Here is a 20,675-nt window from a genome sequence, read left to right on the forward strand (position 1 = left end):
TGGCCAACCCAATAGATGGAAAATTGTGGAACAGAAATGAATAGACAGGTGACAGAGTTTTGGGAACAAACTGAGGCTTTCCTTTGTAGGTTGAATTATTGCTGGCTGAAAATTGTACCGATAAGACGAGGAAGAAGAGCGCAATGTGTGTTTGCAAATTCTTAATGGACATTACAGTGATATATTTATCGGACGTGGAAAGTTGACGTAAGCGAACGATGCAATAAGATTTGATAAATAAGCGACAGAGTTTGGGATATTTGGGGTTCGAATAGAATCAAAATATGTCATTTTCTTTACGTTCTTCTTTCGTATTGGCTCAAGGCTGGTTTAAAATACAAATTAATCAATAGATGACAAAATTTTGAGAACATTTGCAAGATGATTAAACTCGATGTTAATTATTTGTGTACAATATATAGTCGCAGATTTAATCAAAATTTTGTCGACCATATACTTTATTCGATAATTATATTTTATTCCAATGAATGTTACTGCAATTATCTGATCGAACTGTGTCTGTTGATCGGGGGTTCCAGGCAGATGTTCCCTCAGATGAAGTTCCGAGTTTCCGGATTGGACGCGAAGGCCAAATACATCCTCCTGCTGGACATCGTCGCAGCGGACGACTACAGATACAAGTTCCACAACAGGTAAGGGTCTAGGTGAAACTTGTAACAGTATAATTGTCATGAGTAGAACGCTCTAACGATTCGAATAGTTCCACGAATCGCGATCACGAACCGCCAAGCTGTTGCGTCCAAGCTTTCGTGACGACCGCGAACACGGAAATTAATGCAATTATCCGATTACTCGTACGTTACCACTTCCTCATCGACATCTTTCACCGGAACATATTTTTCTCTTTCCTTTTTCTTCGACTTGTAATTTTTAACGAAAACAAAAACTTGAAAGCAACTTTTCCTCTCATTAGCTGTTTTTACCTTAATTTAATTGTTTGCCTCATGTCGGATAAGAAAGTTCACCCATCTTCTTTCTTTTTTCTCTTTTAGAAAAGGAACGAAGGATGTGAAAAATGTAGAAAGTCGTTCATTAAAATAATAATAACATTACTTTGTTAAATAAAATTATGGTCTTCTTTTTATTTCCATCACGAACGAAACGATAGAACTTTTTCTTGGTTAATAACTGTCGAACTGCGTTTCATACCGTCCAATTTTCTCGGCGAGAAGTTTATGTCTCGAAATGAGGAGTTACCAAAAGCACCGTTTATCCGCCGATAGCGTTCAGCCGGCAATTTTAACCGACATTTTTCTCAGGAAAAAGATTTATACTTCGAAATTATCACCTACCAAACTTGGATTACACAGGCGACACTTTCGCTTCGATTTTAGCGCCTCATGCTTATCAGGGCTCGAAGATTACGCGCCACTTGAAATAACGAGCCTGAAATCGAAGCCAGCCGTTAACCACGTGTATCGATTTATAACTTAACTCGTCGTTTTCTTTCCTGATCCACGTGTCCATGAAAATTATAGTTTCCACGAAGTCTGATTAAAATGATAAATGTAAACAAGAGAGTTTTAACGAGGAAGGAAATCGAACTTCTTTTTCTCTCGTAACTTCCGCTCTTTTAATCGACCAACGTGTTTTCCTTGTAGCCTAAATTTCTCTCTTGGTGTCATATGTTGTCACCATATATTTCCCATGGTGTAGAATTCCAAATTTCTAAATGAAATTCTACTTAACTCGACCAGAGTTCCGAATACCAAAATAATATTCTACTTACTTCAATTGCAATTCTAAATTGCCAAATAAAATTCTACTTTCTCCGATCGACATCCCACGTTGTTAAATAAAATTCTACTTTCTTTAATCCTCAAAATTTCTACATTTACGTAAATACCCACGATTGCACAGTAATATGCAAACGAGTAGGAGAAGAAGAAACCTCGCCGCTGTTCCAGTTTTTCCAAACAAACTGCTTTGTAAAGTAACTTGCAATGATTCCAACCGAGCGATTCAACCTTCTGCCAGTCATTAGCTCTCCATTAACTTTTTCCTGGATGGCCGAAACGTGCAGACACGCGTTCTCACGAGCGTTGCCACAATCGTCTAGCTCCGTTTAACGTTTTTCCGCGTCGCGAGGGTGCTAAACGGAACATAATCGGCCTGCCGGGAAAGCAGCCGGGAAATTCGTCGACCGACTTCGCGAAAATCACGTTGGGCTTCGAGATTCCTTGTCACGTAAATGGCGATCCGCTATGGTCGTGCTCGTTCTCACGAACGTACGAAACGGTATTCTTTTTCTATTCGCTTTTTTGCGTCGGCCAAATCGTTTATGCACTCTCATTTCCCGCTTTTAGAGCCACAGTGTTTGTCTTAAACAGTCCATATCTCCTTATTTAGAGGTTCTTTAGCGCGGAGATGGTGGCGCGAGATTTGAAACTCGTGATATCCTTTGGAGAAATCTTGATTTCTTTGGTGAAACGTAGAATGGTGCAATAATGGTGGAAAATTTAAACGATAATTGAGTTACACAGAAAAAGTGACCAACTTTGTCGAGATTAATCGTTTAGTTTCTCGAAGATTACTTTAAATAATTCTCCCTGTAATACGATTCGTTTTCATATATAATTAAAATAATGCTTCAACTTAATCGAATAAGGGTATATTACGAACTGTCCTAATTTTTCTACTTTTTCTTGGCGACAAATTTTTCAATAAAATGTACGCAACACCTTATATCGTTGTAAATAATTCTCTTCTCGATTGATGTTTTTCAATGCGAAAAGTTATTCGTTGGACGAAAAGAAAGAAGATTTGTCGCAGATAAATGTCTATAAATTTTGCCATATTTATTGGTGAAAATAACCTGAATAACAATTTTCTAAGATTCCACGGCCGTTATATTAGGTTGGCAACTAAGTGACTGCGGATTTGTCAATACCACCTAATGACAAAACCCGCAATCGCTTAGTTGCCAACCCAATATTTCCACCCCAAACGTAAACGTCAACTTTTCTCAAATTCCACACGATATTACGCGCTTTTCGACTCTCGAATCCTAAGGAAACAATTTGATATCGAACTTTGGTAAATCTGAAAGTGAAAGAAAAATCGCCAAGTCCAGTAGACTGGAGATACCAGGTAGCGAATAGGAAGCGGATGAAAAGGTGTCGATCGAGCGAGTTTCTCGGCTGATTCCTCTAAGCACCGGCTATCACGATTGTTGTCTTTGAAGAGAGGCGTGTCTGGTCGTTCGAATCCATCGCAGGTGGGTCAAAACGAGCGGACGAAGAAGAACTCGTCGAACGAGTTCCAAAGTGGCTGCGGTCGTCCGAGTGATGTAATCGTTCGTTGTGGTCTGCCTTTCGATTGGCCGTGTGTCGACTTCTCTGTTCGTGGATCTCGCCGTTTGCTTCTCGTTGCATTCGCCAATTGTTTCTGTATCGAGTGTCTGGTCCCGTAGAACGGGACAGAAGTAGCTGGAAATTTCGACTTAACGTGAAAACTATGCCGAAGATGGTCAATTCGTAACTCTTCGTAGAAAATTTAAGTACACGTAGTTTACAACGATTTTTATGGGGAAACCTAGCCATGTACGTTTGCGGCGATTTCCTTTAATCTTTTTCTGTAGAGAATAGAAATTAAGGATTGTCATTCTGATTTCCTGGTAGAAACTTCATCGTTTCATCGTTGCCAGTGTCAACACTTTGCATCTTATCGACACTGTCTTGGAAGAATAGTTGTTTCGATTTTATACTGAAATTTTTCTGAAAATATTCAGCAGTGAAATTGCAGTGAAATTTGTCACTATGAACATCTAAGAGTCGTAGCAAGATTAGGCAAATATCATTGTTCGATTAACGCGAGCTTCTGATATCATTAACCATCAGTAATCTCTGATCGACATGCGCGATAGATGAAAAAATCGACGTGTCCCTTTGTTCATTTTTACCCAATTGTAAGCAATTTTCCAATAATTTCAAAATCTTTCGATACGTCTGTTCTTACGTGTATAAAAATCTTCGAACCTCTTGAAAATACTCAGAAGGGTGTACAGTTTCAGGTTCCTAAATTTCCTTTCTCTAAAAGCAAATTGTATAGAAATTGAAGAGATCTTTTTATCGATTTTCAATATGTTTGCAATTTGAATATGTAGCGAGCGGACGAGCACGTGAAATACGTTCGAATCTGTCGAATCGTTGGAAAAGATGTAAATTTTCCTGCTTTATAAAGAAATGTTAAGATTGAAAAGATTTTTAATGATTTTTTGAACGTGTTTGTCGAGTAGCAGGTGGATGGTAGCGGGGAAGGCAGACCCGGAAATGCCGAAGAGGATGTACATCCATCCTGATTCGCCGAGTAGCGGTGAGCAGTGGATGCAGAAGGTGGTGAGCTTCCACAAGCTCAAACTCACTAACAACATCAGCGACAAGCACGGCTTTGTAAGTACTGTACGTAACGCCAACCAAACAATTACTTACTTACTAGCCTAAGTTGGAGCTCCGAGTCTCGCAATTAATCGCTAACGTTTGCCCGGCTAACGACCTAACGATCGACCGATTAAAAGCTCGTTAGGCCGCGTGCACGCGGCAGTCTCCGTCCTCGACGATGACCATTTTACTACTTCGCCTCTTCGTTTCGCCAATTTTCTATCTGTTACATTAACATATAAATTTATTAACGCAAAAAATTAATCTATTTGGTCGATCGCTTACAACTTCGCGTATCCACACGAGCCTACAAATTAATTGGTGGAAAAAATTATCACTTAAAACTTGCCGCATGTTTTCTCAATGTTCTGCCTTCTATACCACAGTGTACGTTTATTAAAGCGAAAGATTAATTCGTGGCAACCGAGTGGTCGATCTCTCACAACTTCCTGTCTACGTCGTGAATTTTCTATCTTCCATATCGCTCTGCAAATTCATTAGCATAAAAGGTTACCACTTAAAACACAAGCCATTCCTAAGATCAAGAATACGCTCGTAAGATCTAATAACTTGAGCAAACTCGCTCGCTCTACTCTCCACCTCCGCCTTAACAAACAGCGAGCTCCCAATACACTGCCACGTTTCCCTATATCAAAATCTAAAAACCAGGTGGTATCATCCTGTTCCTGTTAATTATTATAGATAGCATAAAATCTACCAGACACCTAAATTGGCATTAATCTATGCCTGATGGCTGTTATAAATACTATAAAAATCTAACAATCTGAGCGATCACCTCGTACACGTCACTACCATGTTTTCTACCTTTCAGCCCCAGAAAACGACAAGCCGATGATATACTGTCACGTTGGCCTGTACGAAGCGCAGAGTGCAGAAAGCATTCGAATTAACCTATCTGCGAGAATTCGTGTGCCCATAATCCCAGCGGATTAAGTTATCGCGATGGATTTCGGCGTCAAGTAGTTGCAGCAGCCGGTGTCCCGATGGTGGCCTGGTCCGCTCCTCTCTATTAGCCTCGCCCCTGCCTCTTCCTGCCTCCTTGCCGGGTTGCATATAGTGGTCTCTCGATCGTTTTCTGTGAGAAGAAGACGAAGACGAAAAGAGAAAAGGGAGAGAGGGGAGGCCGTGGGTCTGCGGAAGCCAACGTCGGGCCAAAGAAACCTGGTTCTTTCAGCGGCCACCACTTCCCCTGGCCCCCTTTTGCCCGGTGGACGCTGCACCGTTCTCCTTTTTTGCGAATCCTTTTTGCGGCAGTCCCATGTCGGCGTCCTTTGAAGGATCCTGCATCGCTGGCTCGTGAAATCTAGTCCTCCAGGCCGGGGCCCAGAGCGATGTCAATGGTTGGCACAGCCCGACCTTTGTTACGACCAGCAGCCTTTCTCTTCCTCCTCGTCTTCCACCTCCTCATCCCTTCAGCCTACTCTCGTCTCTCTCTTCTCTTCTCTGCTCCGCTCTTCTGGTCCGATCGTTCCAATTTCTTCGTACTGCCGCACGGATTTCCTATTTTCTCAGCCTCTGTTTCGACTTTCCCGGTTCATCGCGAATTCGATCTGCACGCAGCCGGGGACAAACGCGATACGTCCTCTCGACGTGTGCTCGCAGATTTTTTAATGCCAGACAGTAGGTGCGATACGATAAGCGATAATAGGTTAATACGATCGTGTGAAATGGTGTCTGGCTCAAGTTTAATTCGGAAGAGATGTTTTTGGCACTTCCTTATACGCAGAATTCTAAGATAGAGACGAATAAACGAATAACTTTGGATTTGGTAAGGCGAATGGAATTAGGATCGATATATCTGTCAACTTCTCGTTCGTTTCCATCTCTTCCTACCGCTGTATGGTGAAACACCGTGTGTCATATGCGCCAACAGGTTTCCCATTTTCTCAGTCTTCCCTTGGATTTCTTCAGTTCGTTGTAAATAGATCCTGGATAGAGTTAGACACCTAAAATACGTATTTGCAGATTTTGTGATGAGAATTATGGAAATACATTTACCACGTAAAATGGTGACAGTTGTCAAATAATGACAAAGTTTGACAATGTTTGGAAATTAATAAAATTAGATGAAATATGTGTTTTCCGTATTTCTTTACACGAGCAATTCCAAGATGAAGAATGATAAATGGACAACGATATTTGGAAGACGAATGGAATTAGGGTCGGTCTCGTTGTTAACTTCTTGGAAGTTTTGATTTCTTCTTATCGTTATATGGTGGAGCACCGGCTGCCGATACGCCACACCAAGCTACTTCTCAGTTTTTTTTTTTTTTCGTCTTTCCATTTTATTCTGAATGGGTCCTCGACTAGGTTGAAGATAACCACCGTGTTAACCACGGCTCACTTGTGTCTTCCAGACTCTATGAGCCTGTGCACGAGCCCAGAAAATGTATAAGAGGCAGTTCTAAGGGGGTTGTCGGAGTCGGTCAACCCTTTCCGAATTCGGGGAAGATTCGAGGAGCACGGTTTTCAAGTATTGCTTTGGTTCGCGATATGTGGGGCGGAACGAGGCTTTCAGAGGTGATCGTCAGCTGCTGGACCTTTATCTTGAGTAATTCGGAGATGTGTTGTTAGCTAGAGGGCTTTTTATTCGGCTTTCAACCCCTTTGTCACATGGATCGAGTCGTTCTTTCTAAATAAAACTCTAATCGTACGCGGCCTCCGATGGATTTTGATATTTATGTAGAAATGTATCTCGTTAAAACGATGCAAACTTTTCCACGCGGACTATGTTTCAATCTTAAATGCAGTCCGTTTTCATAAAAATAGGCGAAGGTTGTGAAATTCGCAGAATTTTTTAAACAGATTCGAAAGCAACGAAACGATGACATAACCTTCCCCAATTTCACGCGAATATATTATATGTCACTTTGATAAGAGCAGCCTCTGACTCTTTCGAATTTCCAGTTTCTTTCGAAAATTAATTAAAAGTAGTTTGCAGGAGAACTCGGCTAAAAGGCAGACAAAGTGGCTACTACGAGTCCCTTGTTTCAATGTACAGAAAACTAAGACATTCGAGTACATTTGCATTGAAGTATCCCAAACAACGTATACTAACATGGGTGACCAATTAAAGCTGTTAAAAAGGATTGCTCGAGTACTTTTCAAAAACCTGAAAACATCCTTCAAGCTGCGTAAGACCCTCTCGAAAAACACACCTCTGCTCACAAACCCTCTTCCACCCTAAAAAGACAGTCCCGAAGTGTCCATCGAGTAACCACGAGAACCTTCATCTCAGGTAACAAAGAAAATCTCCAAGAACGACGACAAACTTCATCGAGTTTTCCACGAGGAATTGACCAAAGTCCGAATCCATTAACCCCGAAGACACGGTCCGATGAACAGGGTGATCCGAAAAATTCCCGCGCTCCTGGGAAACCAAATTCACAAAGATTTGAAGTCTCCTTTAAACAGAAAAGGAAAGAAAAAAAAAAGGAAAACGGGAGCAACAGGAGCTGACCGTTTTCCCCGGTGTTTGTTGACCTCGTGGTCCTTTAGCTGGAGCTGTGTTTGCTCGTGTGCCAGGGGTCTGAAGACGAGCACTCGAGGAAGCCATCTCGAAGGACTCGAGTCGAGTCGAGTGTCTCATTTTCGTTTGCCGCCATGGGATTTTCCCGACAAAAGGCAGCCGAGGATTACTGATCCGTCCGCTCCCTCTCAGTCCGAGTGCTGTTGGCGCTAATTTTCCTGATTTTCGCTCGACTTGTCCTCCGATTGCGCTGTGGTTCGAGAAAAATTAGGGAAACACCGAGATTCAAGTCGAGGTCCGTGTTCCAGGGATATCTGAAACTGTTTTCTTGGGACTGTCGAAGCTCTTCTAACGATCCGCCTTTTGTTTAAACGGTCCTTAAAGTCATTGACTTAAAGCGAAGCTATTAAATGAGGAGATTTTAGTTCGATAAGCGCGCCGAGGATGGAGCTTTTAATGGCGAGATTTTCGACATTCTTTAAGCGCTACTCACGGTTTTACCTAAAAGTTTTCAAGATTCAAACGCAATAGTTTAGTGCTGCTGAAGGCTCATTTGTACATATGGAAAATCGTTTGTCTACTGATGGATCTTCGTTTGGTTAGTTCTGGAGGAAGCCTTGGTTTAATAGTCGCGCAAGGTGAAAAGTGTTCGAATGGTAATAGGGTTCAGGCAATCCTTTAATTGCAACTGATGGTTTGAAGTAAATTTTCGAGATTCCAAGACGGAAGAAAACGTATCTATACATACACAGAAGCTCGTCAGTCTGCGACTGGCTTCTCGTTCCGTTAGGTCATTTTCCAACCCTGAGCGGTTGGAAAGTTACAAAACAATTTCGTCGCGGAATTCTTGTAAGTCCCTTGTACGCTGTTCAGCATTCGTTTAATAACGAAAAATAAAATTTCAGAGTCTTTTATCATAACGCGTCACAACGTAAACGTACGTAAATGTTTTCTACGATAAACGGTCCAGTACTTTTGCGAACCAGTTGTATGTCAGTTGCAGGACAGAGAAACGACGTAAGAGCGACAGAGGCTCGGAGTCGCTGGTTTTCCCTCGATTTAGTCGTTCTCCGCGCCACTTGATCCGCTACCTTTATCAAGAATACTTGATCTCGGCGTTTAATCCGCGCCGCGAGCAGGCATCCGTCGTCCTTTCAGCCGGGATCGGCCAACTGCTGGCATAAAGAAGATCCGGCGACTCCTCGTTTTCGAGTGCTTCGACAAAAGCGCAACCTCTCCACGTCTGGCGTCGGTACCACCGCTCTTCTCGCGAGTATCTATCTTCTTATCTGTCGTTCTTAGATTTTTCAACCTGAATTTCCTTCCTCGAATCTGTCATATGCAAATCTGACCGATATTCTCCTAATAGGAAGATGGGTGGAATCCTAGAATTACGGAATTGTGATCTGTTAACTCTTGGAGCATTTGGAAATTCTTAATATTTGTCAGCGATTCGTCGATCGATCGCAAGACTCTGCTGAAATCTTTTAAGCTTTCGTCGTGTCAAATGGAGTTTAGCGATGCGCCAAAGTCGACAAAGTAAAGCGTGTAACAGGGTGTATTATTGGATGGGAAGGTAACTTAGAACTCGTTTGGCAAACTGTTTTAGAATACGCGAAGTTTCTCGCGAAGGGCGTTTGTAGATGTTCGTCAAGCGAATAACACTTTTGACAGCAGACGATGACAAATATCAGAAATTGAAGACCATTAGGTGGTTAGAGATAGATAGAAACATATTAAAATAAGCAAGAAACTCTGTGTAGAGCAGCCGCTCCAATTAAGTTGATAACCCTGCAACTGCTGCACAGCTTTAAACCTCTCGTATTTCCTCAAATTTTCCTCCACCACCGCAACATCTCTTATTAAACCTGCACCCAAGATTATTTAAAAATCCAGTCAACCTGCCAAACCTTCGTACAAAATGTAAAATCCTACTCGGCCACGTTGGACGTCGAACATCAGCGAGAAACTTCGAGAAGCGAACAACCTTAAAAAAGAGAAAAAAATATAATAAAAGTAGCAAAAAAAAAAAAAAAAAATGGAATCAGCCAGAGACAGGTCCAATCGGAGGTTGGTCGGAAAATCAGTTTTAATGTCCATTTCCCGCGGTGCACCGTTCGAGCCGGTATCCTTTTTCCAATATTCCGAAAATTAAAACGGGAAACAATCAGCGCGGACGAACGAATCGAGCGAAACTGGATCAAACGTGCCTCGCAGCTTTAATTATCCAGTGTGTCCAGGCTTCGATCGCGAGTGGAAAAGCTTCGTACTGGCGAGAGGAACCGAGCGATACGCGGGAAATTGCACGCTCCCGTTTTTTTTCCTCGTCCCGTGATTTGCTTAGCGTGTACCTGCACACCTGTAGTTCTGCCTCTCTGCCCTGTCGACATGTCGCTTAGCGTTCCATTACCATTCCTCCACCCCGTACCACCCCACCCCATCCCATCGTTGATTTTTCCCATTTTACCCGCGGTGACTCGCGATCGAAATTGTTCCGAGCGCGGAACAGTCATCACGAGTGGAAAAAATTGAAGTGTATCGGGTGATGAGGCTGATGGGTGCGCTTGGTGGGCTTTGGGGTGGTTGAAGAGAGAGAGAGAGAGAGGGGGGGGAGAGACAATGTTATTTCTAAAGTTGTTTAATGGTTTAGGAGGTTTCTTTTGATTAGAATGCTAAGATGATGCTAGAATTAAAGCTTCGAAAAGTCTGTCTTTAGGAAAATCTTGGTAGTTTGGTAAAATGGTGCGTTTTTTTTACCGCGTAGATATCATTTCTTGGTGTTTTTACTGTGTACGTAATCTCATTCGAATTTTAAGCTAATGTATGCGCCATGTGTGCATTTTATTGATCTCTGCCTATCGACTATAGAGTAAAATTGATTTACATAGATCTGTCATTCACATTCTCGTTCAACCTCGGTATACGCTAGTTTTGATATAACAAGTTCGATATAACGATCGTGATATCTGTAATATAATAATTACATTCTACCACGTTAGAATAATTATGTCCCAAGACCTTTGAGTGGGTGCATAATCGTTTCTAGAATTTTATTCGTCGTAGCATCAGTTTGCCCCAGTACACGTGGAATATCAGAAAGAAGAACAACGTGGAAACGAGATATGAAAATGAGATGTGGATGCGAAATATCGAACGATATTAAAGTTGGCAACTCGTAAAACCCACACCCATACTTTACGGTGATTAATGGGCACAGAAACACCATTGTTAATTGAACAAAAAAACCCCATCAACCTCCCTATTCTTCCCCCGAAAACCTTAAAAAAAAAACACGTTTCTCAACGCCGATTGCCGGTAACAACATTCTAATACACAGAAACTAAAAGAGGGACAAAAGGGCAAACAAACAGGGACAGACAAACAACGAATTACTTTTCGTTGAACAAGAGCTCGACGTGGTTGCCTTTTTTCTTTCTTTTTTCTTTTTTTGTTTGTTTCTGTACGCTAGTCCCACGCGTTTTCGTTGCGTGCACGCACCCACGCGGCTTAGCACACGCGCGCGCTCGCTCGTTTACACGCACACGTTGTCTCATTACGGAATCGCGTGCGCGTCGAGGCGTCGTTCGTGTGAGCTTGGACCGTGGTCGGGGGCCATTTTGCTGTTCGCCGTGCGACGAACACCGACCCGATTCGTGTTCCGTGCACTCGCGTGTCCTGCACTCGCGAGCGTGTTGCACGCGCCATTGCGCTGCACCACTGCCGCCTACACCCTCTTTGATTTCGAGCTAGGACCATGTGGGACACGTACTTGCAGTATGTTGACACTCTGGTCGATTTGTATTAACAATACGCCAATGTTACTTAAAATATATAAATTTATAGGAAGGTAACGATGAAAATTACTGTTTACTATTTTCTCGCGAAATCAACACTTTCATAGACATATCTGTGAGGCAGAGATTTACACGCAGCTACGTACTCGTATTAGGTTGTTCGAAAAGTTTCTTTCGTTTTATGAGGAAGTAATAGACGCACAACGTTTTCTGTTTTATATTGTTGTTTTGTTCTGTGGAGTTGAACACCGCGACACTTCACACACTTGGTTTCGCGTTCGTACGAAGCTGCGCTGTTGTAAAAAAACACGTTTGCGAAGGAAAGATACTTTTCGGACAACCTAATACAATAGTATTTAAAGCGCAGCGTGAAATCAGGCGTTAGATTTCGGAAATTTGACGACTAGACTGCTGTGAATGCTCGTGCAAATTCATTTTTTCCCCGAACATAATCGTTAAACTGGGCTTTGAATAAAAAGTTGCTTCTATACTGTTAAATGTTGTGAATTGGCTATATGTATAATTATATATACAGGGTGGTTGGTAAATGGTGGTACAAGCGGAAAGGAGGTGATTCTACGCGAAAAAGAATTCAGAAATATAGAATAATAATTTAAAAATTTAAAAATTTAAAAATTTTAAAATTTGAAAATTTGAAAATTTAAAAATTTGAAAATTTGAAAATTTGAAAATTTGAAAATTTGAAAATTTGAAAATTTGAAAATTTGAAAATTTGAAAATTTGAAAATTTGAAAATTTGAAAATTTGAAAATTTGAAAATTTGAAAATTTGAAAATTTGAAAATTTGAAAATTTGAAAATTTGAAAATTTGAAAATTTGAAAATTTGAAAATTTGAAAATTTGAAAATTTGAAAATTTGAAAATTTGAAAATTTGAAAATTTGAAAATTTGAAAATTTGAAAATTTGAAAATTTGAAAATTTGAAAATTTGAAAATTTGAAAATTTGAAAATTTGAAAATTTGAAAATTTGAAAATTTGAAAATTTGAAAATTTGAAAATTTGAAAATTTGAAAATTTGAAAATTTGAAAATTTGAAAATTTGAAAATTTGAAAATTTGAAAATTTGAAAATTTGAAAATTTGAAAATTTAAAAATTTGAAAATTTGAAAATTTGAAAATTTGAAAATTTAAAAATTTGAAAATTTGAAAATTTGAAAATTTGAAAATTTAAAAATTTGAAAATTTGAAAATTTGAAAATTTAAAAATTTGAAAATTTGAAAATTTGAAAATTTAAAAATTTGAAAATTTGAAAATTTGAAAATTCAAAAATTTAAAAATTTAAAAATTTAAAAATTTGAAAATTTGAAAATTTTTAAAATTAAAAAGTAACGTCAATCGAGACAACGATCTACAGTGAGATCCGTTATAACGAGACGCGATAAAGTGCACGCGTACCGAGCGAAAATTCAAAGTCGATTTTCTCGAAAACAAAGCCTCGAACGAAAAATTTTTATTCTATATTTTCCACTTCTTTTTTCGCGTGGAATCACCCCCTTTCCGCTTGTACCACCAGTTACCAACCACCCTGTATATATGATAGTATATAAAAACCCGATTAAATTAATTTTCAGAATATTCAGAAGTCAGTATATAACTATAGAGCTGGCGTTTGTGATCGTCATATCTTATACAACAATTTTGTTACTTTACAGGATCTATATGTGCAAATTCTTTAAGTCTTTGATTATAAGACAGATTAAGAAGTGTATTCTAAATGGACAGATTAAGAAGTGTATTCTAAATGGATCCCCAATATTGATAGAATTACTGCCACTTAAACAGCTGATGAGATCGAATAAGAATGATCAGGTTAAAATTTTCCGAAATGTCATCAATCGTGTTTGAAGAGTATAAGGATAGGGAAGGGCTTAGACTCTCTCTCGCAGACGTCGCTGTGAATCGTTTGGCATGACCACATTCGGCACGCACTCCTGCAGATTTCCCTCGGGGACGCCTCTCTACGGTAACGATCGCGCGCGCGAATTCTGCGGCAGATTCTAACCGGAACGACGGGGGTGGCGAAGAGGTGGATTTCACGAGGGCTCGTTCACACGTTCCTTTCTGGCTCCGGTGAATTTGCACGTCCCTCGGCTCTGATTATACCCGAATAAAAGCCTTTTTTTAAATCTCTTTTTCGTTTGCTTTTACCTCCCTTTTCTTTTTCCTCTGAAAACCCGTGTTTTGGCTACGTCGATGATTTTTCGATGAGAAACGCGCAAAATCTCGTGTAGTCGTTATCGTCCGCTAACGAACTCGTTGATATCGATGAGTTACAAAATTTCGCTAATGATATTAGTTCGATCGTACGACAGTCCTGACTTCGTAAAAGGAGCAAACAAAAGACAGAAAACAGATACGTGGAACGCGTCAGATCTGACGACCACTTTCACGAGAATGTTAGTGCGCACGAGGAAAAACGCGATGACTACTTTGAACTTCACCAATATCGCCAAATACCATAAACGTCCCACTTTGTTCGCGATCATCAGTTTTCTCCACACAGCCGTACAAATGGCTCGCGTGGTTAGCAAAAAGCGCCGTCAATGCGGTCGACAAACCTTTCCCGTGAACATGGAGAACCACCCAGTCGACGATCTTCGTCATTCTTGATCCTTGAACATGCACATTTACTATGGCGGCGAAGAGAAAGTTGAAATAAAGTAAGAAGTATAAAGAGACAGAGTATAATGAATTTACATTTAATAAGGGCAACGAATAAATATAATATATAGCATAAAAGAGATATAATTGTTATCGATAAATTACCAGTTTTTACGCATTTGGGAAATTCCAAGTCGCGAAATATAATATACAAAAATATGTAAAATATCCAAGTAAATACTTGGTACCATATTTAATAGGTGAAACGATCTTCTATGTAAATTCAATTCTTTTTAATTACATCGATAAAATCTGGAATTTGCATTGATATCAGCAACCCAGTTATCAATATGACGAAGAGTTGATAATACAAAAATTGTTAATATTCGCAGCGTAGCAGCGTTAAACTTTCAAGCAGAGATTTCACGTACACCAAAGTAGTCACTCAAAGTAGTCACTTGGTTAGTATTGCTCATTTTAGTACTTTCTGTTTAGATACTAATTTTCATAGTGTACGAACTTGAAATTTTCCTTTACCCACCACTGTGTATTACCATGTCAACGTGGAAAATCCAAGTGCTAGAGACTTTAGACGCGCCAAGGACGAACCCAAAGTTCTCGCTTTCTTCGTACTGTTCAGTTTAGTGCTTGCTACTCCGATACTAATATTAGTATGTCGGAGTCAGGTTGGAATTTTGGGGCGTTCGATGAACCTTTACTTACTTTACCATCGCGGATGTAGCTAATGTTTATCGGTACAAATGTGGACACTACAAGAGGCCATGAGCCATAGCGGCGATAGGATGGTCGAGATGATGGTGACAACGAATTCAGGTTCGATAACGAACCCACTGTCCACGGGATGACGAGTACAAACGTAATACACGATTCGGCTAACTTTCTCGATAACTCAATCAGCAATTCGTCCAACGACTAATTAATTAACCCGTAATCCAAATAAAACTGCCCTCATATATTCCTCGGGTCAATCTTTGTTTTTTAAGGAGAGCCATATCATCATTCCATACCTCTGTCAGATACACGTCCCTCCCGTGACCGTGGCTACGTTCAGTGACCCACTATGTCACTTCGAGCCCTAACCCATCGTCATAAAGCCAGATTGGAACATTAGAACTATTTCTTATTTTCGTTACTTAAGCGTAGCTATAGTAAAAGTCTGGACTAGGGTATTGGGGTTTTTCCCAACCTTCCGGACGGGAAATCCCGATGTTCTTTCATCGCTGACAATTATTTATCATTGTACGGTATCGTAGCCGACGCCGACGTAGCTTCGTGTTCCATAGTCGATTAACGATCGCGCATTCCATATCAAGACATCATCGCGTCGAGTCGATTCAGTGCCGGGCAATTTGCGTTCGTCGAGCGAGAAACGGGCGTGGAATCCGGTCCATAGTGGCTGCTGATCGTTATAATAAATGGGATAATGACATAACGGGTACGTCACGAACGTCGAGGGGGCCAGATACGCGTAATTATTGCGTTTGCATCAGCGTATCGCTGTTCCCTTCGTTTCCTATCTATGGCAAGGGTGAGACCTAAACGAGACGATTTTCTTTACGGGTGAGATCCTTCGTTCGTTCTTCTTGTCGTTAGCTACCACTGTTCGTTCCTTTAAATATCCATATTGCATTGTGCAATTATGTATTTTCTGTTGTATAAATTAATAAGTTACGCGCGTGTATAGACGTTCTTATTGCGTAGATTGAATATGCAATTTTTCCTATTTGATTCTTCATGTATTAGGTCGCCCGAAAAGTGTCTTTCTTTTACAGACCTAATCTGTCGAACGTCGTGATCTTTACTTTGATAGAGCAAAATGGATCGTACGTAATTCGACAAAATAATATGAAACGAAAGAAACTTTTCGGACGACCTGATAAATGTACACTGGTCCCTCATTTTATTCGCGTGAAACGAACCCACGGATACTCCGTGTAAATCGAGCGACCAGTGTATTCGCATTTAACGGGAACAGTAGAATCTCGAATTGTTTTAGAAAATTAGGAAATCTAACTTCTCTTTTTCGTTCCTATCGAAACGATTCATCAACTTTCGCCTCTTTGGATCTTCGCTTTACGTAAATTCGTTGGATTGTTATATGGTCGACTATTATCTGCTAGGATCACTGACGCGCGAGCTCACGGGAGCGCTGTTCCACGGAAGGGGTACAGTTTCCGGATTTCGTGGAATCGAATATTCGTCGGAGAAAATTAAGATTAATCTACATACGTCTAATCGAGCATTTATCCAACTCTGTTAAGAAACTCTGGGCGCAACTGACTACAACCTTCTAATCAGACGCTACAACGCTAAATTAAAACTACGTACAGTTAGAAGTTTCCACTTTTCTACTTATAATTGCTTCAGTTCCTATAATCACGTCTGATAAAAAAACTTCCTCGCGAGCTCTGTCTATAACCGGCATCCTATGGAAACACGGTGAAAGACAGCGCTTGGTTTCATTAAACCGGCAATTTAGCTCGACCAAATACAACACCATAAGATTCGTTCTACGGAATCTCCACCTTCTGCGATCGACCGCAAGGCGATTAAATTTTCCCATGCAAATCTCTCACGCCCATGTGTATAATAACTGGACTTATAGTCTGGCAGAAAGATTGTCCTTAAAAGATACTTAAATTGCCGTCTCTTCGTACCTTTATCGTACAACACACTCACCAGGTGGGCGTACGAAAGTCAACGTGTTGGCGAGGAACGATCGGTTTTCCAGGCGGCAAGAGGCGTGTGTGGGTTGATCGAACCGCGTTAATTCCACGATAAAATTACTTGGCCGACTCGTTTCATTATCTGCTGTTTAGCGCCTACTCCTCCGGCCCTAACAACCCTTGCCGTCCATCGCGGTGACTGATTACAATCTTTATAGCACGCGGCTCGTTGGACTTCGTTAGCCGGTGTCTCCGACACCGATGTCGTGCAATTATCCTCGCCGATAGCAGCTCCACTCCGATCGTAATCGCCAGTTTCGACGCTACGTGCTTTTATCGGAGTTACCTGACCGTCTTTTGTCCGCCGTCGAATGAAATTGTTTCGAGCATACGATGTAAAGTCTACGACGAGAATTAGGTTGTCCGAAAAGTTTCTTCCGTTTTATAAGGAGACGCGTTGAGAATTTTGCATCGTAATAGCCGAAACAATGGTATGGGAATATTAAATTTACACCTGGAATTATATATTTATTTGATGAACGATTTCAAAGATATTCATCGATACACACTTGCACGCGTCTCACCACTTTCTTCCATACTCGACTGTTAATTGACTGAACGGCCATTAATCGAATACTCGCGTAACGAGAAATCGATAGAAAATGAACTAGTCTGGCTTTTGAGAAGCTGGTTTTTTAGCATCGCGTATGTCTCGTACTTTCGACACGGCCAGAAACTTCGTGACAATATAATAAGAAGCCCGAAGCTATGCAGAAAATAAAACGAGAAAGCGGACCATAACGTATATTCGTACAAGATGCGGTGGCTACCTCCAGCCAATTTCTGGAAAACGATACCGGCTCACGTCGAATTGCACGTGTCGAATGCTAATGCGCGGCTGGCACCTGCGCGGCTGCCAATAAGAACCGAACAAGGCGAAAGGCGGTTATTCATGAACTGCAGTCTCGCGCGCGATCGACGGGGGACAAAAAGGGTGGCAGAGAGAGAGAGAGAGAGAGAGAGAGAGAGAGAGAGAGAGAGAGAGAGAGAGAGAGAGAGAGAGAGAGAGAGAGAGAGAGAGAGAGAGAGAGAGAGAGAGAGAGAGAGAGAGAGAGAGAGAGAGAGAGAGAGAGAGAGAGAGAGAAAGGGAAAAGAGGTAGGACGATGTATGCGGGTGCTGATTAACGACCAAGGGCTAGTGGCAGTCCGGCGACGCGGGCCTCGTTCTGTTAATCATCAAATTATTGCATTAGAAATAAAAATGCGAAATAAAATGAAACGCACGAACTTTTGCTAATATAACGGAAATCGTTACTAGTCATTTTATTTCGTATTTTATTTCTTTTCGTATTATGCGCGCCTTTCGTATTTCACTTTTCTCGAGATCGCTGGCAGTACAGTTGAATTAAACGAAGAATTTCGAAATTAAACGATCTAGTCGTAAATTGTTACGGCGTCCAGTGGCTCGATGATGACAGTTTGAGAGTCGAAAGAACCAGCCTGCTTGTCGTTTGTTATTAGGGACAGATCGAGAGTCGGTCAGGTTCAAGGCCAGTGTCGGAACAGATCTTCCTTCGTTTGCTAATTTTTTCGTCTCGCGACGTAGTTAAAGAGCTTCCGAGAGTTTTGAAAGATCGATCGCCGTTAAGGGGCACGTACATGCGACGTGCTCTCGTAAAAAGAAGTTAAGAAGGTGACTTTGCGAGATAAACGCGTTCAAAGTTACGCACTCGTTGAAAATTATGCACTCGAAGTTATGCAGTGAGGGCTGCCCGTTTCGTTACCAGCTGCGTTACGTGTTTCGTTTAAGCTTGACCAGGCTTACATACTATACATAGGAACTCTACGTTATCTTCGAGCAATGAAGCTCGCACGATCAATTAAAGACGTTTTGTAATTTTAATTAACGCGATAAACAGGCGCCTGCTTTCCTTATTGATACGTTACTTTAATTGCGAGTTCCGAAGTCGATAATCATTTGGGAAATTCAGTTTGATCTCGTTGGAGTAATTAATAATTTCGTCTACCAAAACGTACAAAAAAGAAAAAAGAAATGACTTTTTCTCATCTGAATCGTTTCTTGCCAAAGCGCGTCACGTTTAACGTCAAACGTATATTTGTACAATTTACAGAAGATTTAAAGACGCGAAGACTCGATTCCTTAAATCGAGGGTCTCTGGAAACGGATTAATCTTTTCGTTCCAATGGAAAGTCGATTTATTATTGGACCGATTATTCAAATGTTAAGAAAAACGAAAGAAAGGACGAAACCGACCCAAATTCGGCGTTTCGGGCGAAATTACAGGCGAATGCCAGTTGCCCGGGCAGAAGTCAGGCAAAGCGTGGTTCTCTCTTTATCTGGTCGAGTTGACCGCGGCACGGAAGTCCAGCAGACCACCGCGCACGCCACGAAATTACAGTGGGAACACGGAACCGTCAGGTTGACCTCGCGGCGAGCTTAAGCCTCGTGCACAACGATCCTCTCTCTCTCCTCTCTCTTTTCTCTTTCTCGCCGCTCTGTTCTCTTCGTGGTTCATCAAAAGCGACGGCTGACTGACAGCTGTCACACGCCGACGCTCCTTTTGTCTGGGTGAATTCGTAAGTGAACCAGTTGGAAAGATCGATAGTCGATTGTAGAGATCGAGAACACGGCGCAAAACCGCGACAGCTGTTGCCTCCGGTCGATCATCGTCTCTCTTTGAAGAAGTTGGACGCGACAGGTGACACGCGCCGCCATAAATCGTGAATTAGAATGTCAGCTGGCGTTATCAGGCCGCGAGTCGACTGTCGTGCGACTACTACTTGCGCCCTCGATGGATAGGGAGGCGCTGGGACAGCTTGCTTTCTTTCCTGCAACTCGGTCGAATATTTTGATCTGTTGACTGGAGGTCTTGTTCCGCCGATAATTGAGCAAATTCAGTGTAATCCCACTTTGCTCGGTAATTTCCAAACCACTGTCTCGATTTCCTGCTGCGATTATATTTCCCTAGCGTTAAGAATGTCTGAAATTTGAAGGGAATGGAGAAAAATGTGGTTGTGTTTTAAGGTTCAACGTATGAGAAAATTCTCTTGGCCAGTCCCTGCGCTCAATTTCACGTTCTAATTGAGTCGTCGTAAAACGTTCAATGTATTTTTATCAATAACAAAATCGTAATACTCCTCTAACTGCCCCTATGCAAAATTTCTGCTTCCTATAACAAAAATTCCCGTTTCCAGAATGTTTATCAAACGTCTTTTCACCACCTCGTGAACGTTCGTTCGTTAAAACGTCAACGAGATGAAACTATAAGAATTACAGGATCGCTGCGAGAGGCAGACTTCCGAAGCGATCTAAAACCAGAAAACCGAAAAAATCCTTCAACCTCGCGATCTTCGGTAGATAGCAAAAATTTCTACCGCTCCAAAAAATACACGAGACCGTCCTTTGTCTACGATTCCAACTACTCCTCCAACTCTCCTCTCCCCCCCCCCACCCCAAAAAAGAAAAATAATCCACATTGTCCTGACTTCTCCGAGGCACTGTGGATCCATTAATAACGGACGATAGCCACCCCCGCGACACAGCGTCGGACGACCAGACTCCTAGAAACCTACGGCTGTCTCCTACAGCTGCAAAGAACCGTCGTTTATGTTCGGTAGTGGGGCGGTGGAAGTTTCGGGGCGGTCGCAACCCCCGGCGG

At 41.4% G+C, this 20,675-nt stretch overlaps 1 protein-coding gene across 1 annotated transcript in view; it reads left to right on the top strand.

Moving 5' to 3' along the window:
• LOC100740497 (optomotor-blind protein) overlaps window positions 1–20,675 on the top strand; it is a 186,882-nt gene that overhangs the window by 64,795 nt on the left and 101,412 nt on the right. Inside the window, exons 3-4 of the mRNA XM_033319790.1 lie at window positions 540–653; window positions 4,259–4,412. Coding sequence (XP_033175681.1) covers window positions 540–653; window positions 4,259–4,412 — 268 coding nt within the window. The remainder of the gene's footprint in view (window positions 1–539; window positions 654–4,258; window positions 4,413–20,675) is intronic.

Source organism: Bombus impatiens, unplaced genomic scaffold, assembly GCF_000188095.3.
Source record: "Bombus impatiens unplaced genomic scaffold, BIMP_2.2 scf_0217, whole genome shotgun sequence".
Classification (NCBI taxonomy): Eukaryota; Metazoa; Arthropoda; class Insecta; order Hymenoptera; family Apidae; genus Bombus; species Bombus impatiens.